The sequence below is a fragment of the Zonotrichia albicollis genome, chromosome 15, assembly GCF_047830755.1.
Source record: "Zonotrichia albicollis isolate bZonAlb1 chromosome 15, bZonAlb1.hap1, whole genome shotgun sequence".
Taxonomy (NCBI): domain Eukaryota; kingdom Metazoa; phylum Chordata; class Aves; order Passeriformes; family Passerellidae; genus Zonotrichia; species Zonotrichia albicollis.
This window is the reverse complement of record NC_133833.1, coordinates 6,650,631-6,660,717: the sequence shown is the minus strand read 5'-3', so window position 1 is coordinate 6,660,717 and position 10,087 is coordinate 6,650,631. Positions and strand designations below refer to the sequence as shown.

General features: G+C 52.4%; 1 protein-coding gene across 1 annotated transcript in view; it reads right to left on the bottom strand.

Annotated features, from left to right (window-relative positions):
* Positions 1 to 3,738: 3,738 nt before the first annotated feature.
* The window catches only part of PDGFRB (platelet derived growth factor receptor beta), a 32,051-nt gene continuing 25,702 nt past the window's right edge, over positions 3,739 to 10,087 (bottom strand). Inside the window, exons 22-23 of the mRNA XM_005483657.4 lie at positions 9,293 to 9,531; positions 3,739 to 8,797 (exon numbers count right to left, since the gene is read on the bottom strand). Of these exons, the coding sequence (XP_005483714.1) occupies positions 8,647 to 8,797; positions 9,293 to 9,531 (390 nt within the window). The 3' untranslated portion in view covers positions 3,739 to 8,646. The remainder of the gene's footprint in view (positions 8,798 to 9,292; positions 9,532 to 10,087) is intronic.

Sequence of the window (10,087 nt, the reverse complement as noted above, 5' to 3'; positions counted from 1 at the left end):
TGTTTGTTTTTGAAACAGGGGGAAAAAAACCAGGCCGTGCCTTGTCACGTCACCAGTGACAACGCCATGGCAGAGGTGGGGCCATGTGCACGCCCTGCTGCAGGGTCCCCTCAGATCCCAGAGTCGCTCATCCCCACACTGGCAGGGGCCACTGCACCATGCTGGGGTTTGGGAGAATCCTGGTGTTCTCTGGCTTCTGCCACTCCAACCCAAGGGACATTTATACACTTTTGCCTTGCATGGGGACACAAAGTGTCCCCACACTTGCAGGCAGTGGATTCCATTTTAGTTCAGCAGAACAAGTCTCACCTCAGGCCCAGCGCTGGCTTTGGGACCTGAGGACCCTCAGAGGACATGGCAGACTCCTTACAACAGGCCCACAAAGGCAATTCAGCCAGGGCAGCTGGTGGGAAAATACCTGTGAAGATGCCAAATTATTTTATGTCACCCAAAAATGTGATCCCTGGTGCAGAGAAGGGTCCTGTGGCCACGCAGGATTGCCCCCAAGGCCCATGCCAGCTTCACCACCTCCCCGGCAGGGAGGCTGTTGTGGTCCATCATGCAGACCCCTTCTGGTATCGGGGTACAGGGGGACCCTTGCTCTTTCCTGTCCCCATAACCTCCAGCTCTGGGGCTCAGAGTGACCCACCCCAAGGCAGCTGCAGGGCTCAAGCACAGACCCTTCCTCCTCCAGAGCCCGTCCTGCCCTGCTGGTGGGAAGGCTGCTGGGAGCTGTTCTGTAATTAGGAGCCTGGCAGGCACCTTGAGGTGGTAATTAAACTAATTAGCTAGTTAGCAGTGTTGGTAATTAAGAAATCGGATACTTTGTTAACCCTCCACTGGGCTGTGGGTATTCCAAAACAGGTGTGAGGGAAGGCTTGAAGCCAGCCAGTTCTCCCAGGGCCACCCAAGCCAGCAGGATTAGCAGCTCCTGTCACACACAGGGAGCCCCTTGCTCTCTGCTCTGTCTCTGGATAACCTCAGGCTGCAGCAGAAGTTCAGGGCTGTCCACAGCAGCTCTGGGGTGGGAAGTGACAGCCATCACCTGACAGTGCTGGGGAGGAAGGTCCAGGCTCTGCCAGCTGCCCCTGCTGCAGCCCCAACAGCAGGGAGGGGACAGGAACCCCCTGACAAACCATGGGCAGAAAAAGAAGGGTTGTGCCAAAATATCTGCACAGAGGTGGCTGTTGAATCTGCACCTGCAGTGCCCTGAAAACCTCCAGAGCCTGGAGGGGAATGGGCTGCTCCAAAGGGGGCACTTAGAGAGGCAGCAGCAGGACAAGGCCCTGGGGCCAAGAGATGAGAGCATGGCTGACTGTGCTGGGGATGACTAAGAGTCATGGGAACATGGAGAGCTCTTGGGTTTGGCCAGAAGGATGGCTGGAGACTGTGAGGGACTCCAGAGAGAAGGAAAGGCAGCTTTTGGCCAAGGAACATTTCCCCTCAGCAGTTTTTCCTGGCAGGGTGCAGGGAAGAAGAACATGAATTAGAGGCAGCATGGTGCTCTGGGGGGCTGCTGCCCAGAGCTGGGGGTTGTCAGGCAGCTGGGCCACAGGAGATGTCTGCTTGATTATTCTTTCCTCCTTTCGAGCCAAAGGGGCTTTTTAAAGGATGTTTGTTTCCCTCCTTCTTCTTTTTAAGGCTCTTTTTTTTTTCCAGGAACAAATGCCAGCTCAGAGAGAACTGACTCACCAATGTGAATAAGTATTAAACCAGACAGGTTTAATGGAGAGAAGGGAAACAATCTCTCAGCCTTGCTTCTTCTCTTTGAGGGGGGCCCTTGCACAGCATCTCTGCTGGCAGTGGCCCCCAGGTGACAGCCTGGACTGGGCACACCTGGGGATGCTCACTGGGACAAACTTGGGGTCCCTCCCTCTTTTGTGTCCCTCTCTTCCTCCTGCACCCCAAATCTAATGTGCAAGCAGCAGCTCAGCCACAGAAGTGCTGCTGGAACTGCAGCTCTGAGCACAGGGCAAGGAGGCTCTCAGAGAAGCTGCAACCTTACTTGGAACAACTTGAAGCTCAGGAGTATCTGTGGAGGCCCTGCTGGTTGTGCAAGATGGGATGAGACGTGCTCAGTGCCTGGTAGACTGGCTGGGGAAGGGGGAATGGAGGCTGCTGTGAGCCCTGGTTGGGAGCACTGGGAGTTGTTTCTCTGTGGGACCCCAGCACTGAGCACAGCTGGCCGTGGTGCCACCCCTGCCTGAACTGCACTGCAGCAGTTTGGGGACACATGTGAGACACCTGTGTCCTGTTGGTGTCCCACAGCTCCTGCGTTTGTCCCTGCAGTCTCTCTGCTTCCCTGAGCTCTTCCATGGAGTGTCTGTCTCATCACTGCAGACGAGACTTGTTTTGGGGTGGGGAAAAGGTCCTGCTGGGGGTCCCCATGTTGTCCTGCTCATTTCCAGCCCCAGGACCCCACTCCGGCACAGGCTGACATGGAAAAGCTCTGCTGGGTAGGGATCAGTGGGAGCCTGCAGGGCTCAGGGCTGAGCTCTGCCAATTCCCCCTCTCTGCTTCCCCCCAGGATTTGATGCAGCCCTCTGGACAGAAGGGGATTCTTTTTCTCCCTGCTGATTCAGCTCCTGGAGAAAAATGCCCTGACTGAGCCATGCCAGGTGACTCAGAGCATATCTGGGGAGAATCAGCCTGAGCTGGTCAGGGAAGGCTGCAAACCTCCACTCTGGAAAAATGAGCAAAGACAGCAACCCAGGACAGGCAGGAACCCAGGAAAGGCTGGGAAAGGGAGCCTTGCCAGAACCTGGACCTGCTTGCTGCTGCCCTCCATGCCTTGGACCTCTGGGTACACAGGGAGCTTCCAGGAGCTGAGGGAGGCACAACTGATACCAGTGGGGCTTCATTATGAAGCCAGAAAACAGGGTCAGCACTGATATGATTTAACCAAAAACCCCTCTTTGCAGCAACCTTGGGCTTTCCAAGCATGTGGCTCAGAGAAGGTGCAAACATCACTGCTCTGCAGCTTGAGATGGATTTTGGAGGAGCAGCTACATTTGAGCTAGAGAGGAGAAAACTTTGGGCAAGATTCACAGGATGCCTATCTCTCACGGCTGGGGGAGCTCAGTGCCTCTGAAAGGTGACTGGGGAAAGGTGATAGGAGCAGAGAGCATGTGGATCTGAGGGAGTGGTGGTGTGGGGAGCCAGGATTTTGGAGTTGCAGCTTTTGAGGGCATCAGCAAATAGAGGAAAGGGAGAAGAGCTGGGCAGGGGAGCCTTGGTGCTGCAGGGTGACTCCTCTGGTGCCCTGCCCTGTTGCTGCCTCCAGGCCCTCCCACTGCCCTGAGCTATCAAACTAGGTGGGAAAATCAGTGCTGTGGTATCTGCATCCCCTTCAGCCCAGCCACTGCTCAGTTTGTCATTTCTCCTGCATGCCTACCCTGATCTGAGCACAGACCCAGCAATGCTCCAAGGGGCCAAGCCAATGGGGGTACATATGGGAATGATTCCTGCTATCCTTCCCTCCACCCCCATGACCCACAAGCAGCACAGCCACCAGAGATGGGGCAGATCCTGCCCCTTTTCCTTACCCTGTCTCTGGGCTCAGCTGCTCCCTGCAGTGCTTCTCCCTGCCTGGCTCCCAGCTGGGCTTTCACTAAGCACTGGGGTCATGCACAGGGTATTAACATGCTTAGCTTTCACCCACCACAGGGTTAAGCTGTGTTCCCAGCCCCATCTGAGTGGGAGCAACCAAAAGCAGGCAAATAAAGGAAGAGATGGGACTTTGCAAAATGAAAAACACCTTTATTTTTAAACTCTTTCTTTAAAAACGTATTTGTAAAAGTTTACAGCATAAAAATAATATCTCATGGCTATAAATGTGACATAGTACAAATCCTACAAATACAACTGTAAACCTAGAAAAGTGTTAACTCTTTGGTACCTTAGTCTGAACTCTGTTTTTCCCTTTGCCCTCATGGTGATTTTGACAGAGAGCATGGAGATAGGTGCTGCTGCTGTTCAGAAAGGCTGCAGAGGAACCGTGTGATGCCAGCAAGCCAGCACAGCAGATGGGGAGAGGGCACACTTTGGGCAAGATTGGCAGTTCTGGTACAATCAGTCCATGAAGGAGGAAAGAAGAGGAATGATGGGACACTGAAGGCCTCCCACCCCAGGCACGAGTCCTCTCTCCAAAGTGCTGCTGGAGCAGCTCCCCTGCCTTTGCCAAAGCCAACCAGATCCACCCTGGCCTGTCCCAGAGGCCTCAGGTCTCCAGGTGAAAAATGGGAATGATGCTGGTAGCCCAACAACCCGTCTGCTGGGCTATGAAAAGGTATTCTTAGCAATATCTGGCCTGCTTTGGGCAGGTGCTGCAGATGCCATGGTGCCTCCAGTGTCACACTCAGCATGCAGGCAGGGCTGGGATGTGCTGCAGCAATGCCCTGTGTGGCCCTGGAGCTGCCCTGGCTGCTCTCTGCCTGGCAACCACCTGAGGCAAAGGGTGCCAAAAGGGCACTGAGGGCCACCAAAGGGCAACCTCTGTGCTCTCCAAGTGGGAGCACATCCAGGCTGCATCCAGGCTCCCTGATGATCCTGGAACCTGAGCCAGGCACTGAGCCCAGCCATGGCTCCTCCTTGCACGTGTGTGTTGGAACAGAGGCTTTGTCTCCTCAGCACTCTGTGAAATCCCCTTCTCCAGATTTGCCAGCTCTGCACAGACCTTGGGCTTCCTCAGAGGCAAGCCCTGAGCGCTCAGTGCCCTGCATTTGTGGCCCTGTCTCCCCACAGCCCAGAGCCCTGGCTGGGAAGAAAGAGAAGAGCAGCTTCTCGCTCCTGGCTGACTTCCCCTGGCTTGCACATCTGCACTGCACTTCTGCCCCATCCCCGTGGGACCCTGCCACAGCCCCCTTGGCAGGTGAACAGAGACAATTTAGTCACAAGTAAAGTCCACTGTGCTCTAGATTTCACACAACACAAACAAACACGAAACGTGACACTCGCGCTTCAGGAAATAACACAAACTGAGAAGGACAAAAGGATTAAAACCTGTGCACACATCAGTCTGAGGAACACCTAAATGTGGAAAGAGACACCAGAGTGCTGCATTAGTTTCTGGGATACACATATGAAATAGTGAATGGCAGTAGGATTATGCATATACTGGTTCTGATAACAATGTAACAGCTGTAGAGTAAAATATAATCTACAAATAAAAAGATATTGCACTAGAGATGGGCCCAAGCTGTGGCATGTGTTCCTTCATGGGGGGCTCAGTTTGGGTCCACCTCTAAACACAAAAACACACCCAAACAAAAATACTGATTATCAAACCAGAAAACCCAGTGGGACCAGTTCCCCTCAGAGTGTCACTGGCGAAATTATGGCTACAAAACTGATGGGCCCAGAACAGGCAAACCTTTCTCCTGGCCCTCACCTGCCAGGCCATGCAGGGACTGGAGCAGAGAGAGAGGGAGTGTGGGGCTGGATCTGTCATCCCCAGCTCTGCCAAGCCCTCTCTTGGAGGGATGCTTAGGAAAATATGTTGGCTTTGTCCAGCTGCCAGCTTGTCTCTGCTGAGAAGGTCTGGTCACTGCAACTTGCTAAAGGTGCTGTGAAAGGTTGAGTAAGGACAGGAAAATACCACAAAGTGCAAGACTCAGCCCTTAAAATCACAGGCCAAGGGCAAGTATTTGGTCACATTCCTCTAGAGTGCAGAATGTACCATTTTGCAAAGTCTGGCATACCTACTTTAAGAAGGAATAGGGAGGTGGGAGTAGCATCCCATCAGCGGCCAGAACAGATTTTGATGCAAATCATAATTGCAGTAAATCTACAAAAGAGACAAAATGCAATAGGCATTCAAATGTTGCTAATGGCCAGCTAATAGGACAGGATACCTGAGCTCCCCCAGCAGGGAGATCTCCCCTTCCAGAACTGTGGAAACTATTTGATAGTGGGAAATTAGTAATTTAATTAGCAATTAAATCTGTACAAGATGAAGTTTAGAACAGGATTTTTGAAATAAGGAAATGCCAAAGGGAAAGTGAGAAGGTGTTAATAGATGGGGAAATCTTTGGGCTGAAGGAAGGTAGTAAAAGTAGCTCTCTCAGATTGTTCTGGTTGCCAGAAGTATCTAATATTTTTATTAGTCAGTCCAGCCCAAAAATAACAGTTTGTTAACAAAATTTGCTGATGACCCAATGTCTGGAACAGCAGGGAGTAGCTTGGTTAGAAATGCTGCAAGTGTAGAAAGACGTAGGTGCCTAGATGGGTCAGAGGATGACTCTAAGCTCTCAGTATGTTGTGGCTGGGAAAAAGCCAAAATTATCCAAAGCTACACCAGGCAAGCTGAGACCAGTACAGGCCAGAATTGTTAATGCCCTGTGTGAGGTCTAGGCTTGACCTCACCTGGAGTACTGGGTACTTCTGGTCACCTTTGGTAGAGAAGGATTAATTAAAAATGGAGCTGGTGCAGACAGGGGCTATTAGGATAATCTGATGTGCCATCCTCTGGGCTCAAGTTGCAGTGACACAGATCCTATCAAGCACCTTACATGTTAAAAAGAAATCAAGTGATCTGACCCAAAGGATCTCATAAATTACTGCTTCTCTGCGGAGAGGATTATTTAATGAACTGTGGCCACAGAAGATGGCTCCTTCATTACAAGCAGGAGGAACAGAGGATGGAAAAACAGTTGTCATTCACAGTATGTTTCCTATGGATGGTGGGGAATCTGACCACATAGGCTGAAAATATCCTCTGCTGGCTGCCACTAAAAGTGCTATTTCTTATGTTCACATTTTACCAAGGACATCAGCCCACAAAACACCTACTCCTCCTTTAGCTGCATAAATGGCAGAACCGGAATGGTAGAAAACTTTAAACAGAAGCTGTTCTGCTGGGGATTTCTGACAGAAGTTCCATATTTTGAAAAGAAAATTAAATTCTCAGTGGCTCTGAGGTGGCAGAAGCCCAGCAAGATGCTGACTGAATTTCTGATTTTGTGAACCTGCCTGTGCAGTTCCTGTAGGATGCACAGAGAGATGTGCAAGAGTAGGGCAAGGAAGAGTTAATGGGAGCAGGGGACATGCCGTGAACAGAGCTCTGTGTGAAGTGAAACTCACTTCAGAGAAAAACCTGCTGTCTTCTGTGGTGTCAGAGCTGTGGTTTTGGGGGTCCAGCTTTCATCTCTGCAGAGGTGGGGCTCACAACTGATTTCCAGAGCCTGGTGCTCCTCCTGCTTTGGGTCTGCTCATTCAGTGCCAGCTGAGAGCACAAGAAGCCCCTGACCCATTGGTGAGAAGTGGGGAAGGAGGGCAGAAGCAGGGGGAAGGTCTGGACCTGTTTCGTTTTCAAAACACTCTCCAAGAGAAAGGAATCCTCCCCAGTTCCTCTTGCCCTGCTTGGTTCTCTGTGATATTTCACAGCCCTAGCAGGCTGCAAGTGGCTCTGACTGACCCCAGAAGGTTGCAGGGTGTGAGATACAGTTCAGCTGTGACCAAGGAGCTTCCCAGCCACTCTCCCTCTTTTTCTTTGGAGCTATGCCTGGGTTGGTGTTCTGCTATCCTTATTGCTGCCCATAATCTTGCTGTGACTCAGGAGGGAAGGGTGAGTCCTCCCATCCTGAGAAGGGGTGTTTGGGTGAACAGTTTATCAAAGGTGAGCCTTTGCTTCCCAAAAATAAGGCACAAGGATTCTGCAGCTGGCGTGGTTATATGATTTCCCAGCAGATGGGCTGGCTGTAGTGGCAGTAGATTAATGAATAACCATATTGCTTCCTTATACTGGCCCTGGCTAGTGGATTAATATATTTGTTCCCTTTAAATCTTCAATGGAGAAAAATTAGCTTAGTGTCCACACAGACAACACTAACAACAGTGACTGCCCTCTTTGCTTTATAACCAAGTCATTGTGAGGGCGTTTGGAGCTCCTGGCATGTCCCTGGGGCTCCTGGTGCCACACTGGGCACAGAAGGGTGTGACAGCCTCCAGGTGGGTGCAGAGCTGTGCCCCAGAGCTGTGAACACCTGTAGTGCTTGTGATGCTCCATCCACCATGGAAGCACTGCCAAGAGAGGAAAATGGGAATTCTGTACCTCCCAGACACTGGCTGGCCTCTTCAGGCTTGGAGGAGAATCCAATCCAGTACTCCTGGCCTCCAGCAGCTGAAGGTTGGTGCTGCAGGTTCTCTACAGCCCAGCAATGGGCTCCAGGTGGATGATCTGTCCCAGTGGCATTTCACAGAACCACAGTGTGGCTGGTGCTGAGACCATCAGAGAAGTGCTGGTGCAGAGGAGACGAAACCCTGTGCCATGGAGGAGGAAGAGGCTGGAATGTCATCTTAGCAATGCACAAAGTGGCCTCTCGTGGGGATCCAACCACGTCTTCCATTTGAAAAGGTGTTGGTCTGTGAGATGTCTCCCTCCTGCAGTGGTTTGGTCACTGAGGAGGATGTGGCAGTGATGTAGAGGGTGTCTCGCACTGAGACACCTCTTTTTAAGGGGGAAGGGGATGACAATGGGGAAAAGTCTTTAATTCCCCAACCAGCACTGGGAGACAGGAGGGAAGGAGGAATGCTGGTGCAGGAGGGGATGTCCTGATGTACAAGCACAAGCATGGCTCTCTGTGACATCTGGGTCAGCCCCCTCAGCTGGCCTCTCCATAGGGAGATGCAAAGTCAGCCCAGCTCTGACTACAGGAAACTTTCCTCCACCTCTTGGTGTCCTGTGGTTGGCTCCTGGCAGCCTGGCTGTGGGTCAGATTCCTGCTCCTCGTCCTGCTGGAGGCCCAGAGGGCTGTCACAGGATATTGTAGATGATGTGTTGGCCTCGTTCAGCATAGAGCTGAAGGGAGAAAAGAGGGAGAGAGAAATGAGTGTCCTGTCCCAGGTCTCTGGGTGGGAGAGGATTCCCAGAAACTGGGAAGTGTGTTGAGTTCCCAACAGCCCCACTGTATCTGAGTAGCTTCCCCCAGTGGAACAGACCATACCAGGTGGGTCTATTCAGCCTTCAAACACAACACATGCCTGGGTGGGTTCTACAGAGCATGGTTCCCTGCATGCTCCCCTCCCTGTGAGAGGGACTGCTTGTCCTCACCTGTGCAGGGATGTGACACTGTGCCCTATCTTAGCTCATGTCCCAGCTCCTCTGGTTTATCCCCATCCTTGTGGGCTCACACAGGTCACAGCACCTCAGATAGGGTGACACTGCCCTCCTTCTCTCCCAGTACATCCACCCCTAGTCTGTGCCTCAACAGAGCATCCCCATTTTCTCCTGAGGTGCCCATTTCAGATTTGGACAGCTGGGGGAAAGGACAGTGCTCAGGAGCAATGTTCTCACCTGGCCCTGCTGATGGAGGCCTCCTGGGGGAGGTCAGAGCTCCCCTCGGGTTTGGGGTCGGGGAGGGGGATGATGTAGTCGTTCTCGCCCCCGTGCTGGTGCACGGCTGTGTACAGGATGTGGCTGCTGGGGGAGCTGGCAGCCAGGCGGGCGTTGTTCAGCACGGGAACCGCGGGCCTGGTGCGCACGACCGCGGGGTGGTCGCTCTTCATGAACTCCTCATCCACCTGCTGGTACCTCTGCTCCCACAGGAGGGGACCAAAGAAAGGGAGAGGTCTTGTGAGTTGGGAGAATGCATTTGTGATGGGTTTCCTTTTCCTGCCTGCCAGGTTTTTCTAGAGGGGCTGGCATCTCCTAGCTGGGTTCAGCTTTCCTTACTCCAACAGAGAGAAACCATGAACCTTTTCCAAGGGAGAGATCAGTGGCACAACTTCACAGCTCCAAAATACCACATGGTTGGGGGCAGGATTTTGATCTCCTCCCAGTTCTGATTTCTGCAGTTGCTGAGTTACCAGCTGCTGTCTGGCAATGCAGTTGTCTCAGCAATGTTCCTGGGATGCCCAAACCATCTTCACTGGCTGCTCCAACTACGGCAGCCTTGGTCACAGCAAAACCCTCTGCCATAATGAATGCACACATGTCACAGTGTGTGTTCTCTGTTCCCTGACTCTCCATGAGGCCACAGACTTGCACAACCTAACCAAAGACTCCTGAAGAAAGTCCAGACCAGACTCAACACGGGTCTCCAAAGCCTGACTGAGGGCCCTCACCAAGGCACCGACCCTCTTCTGTCCC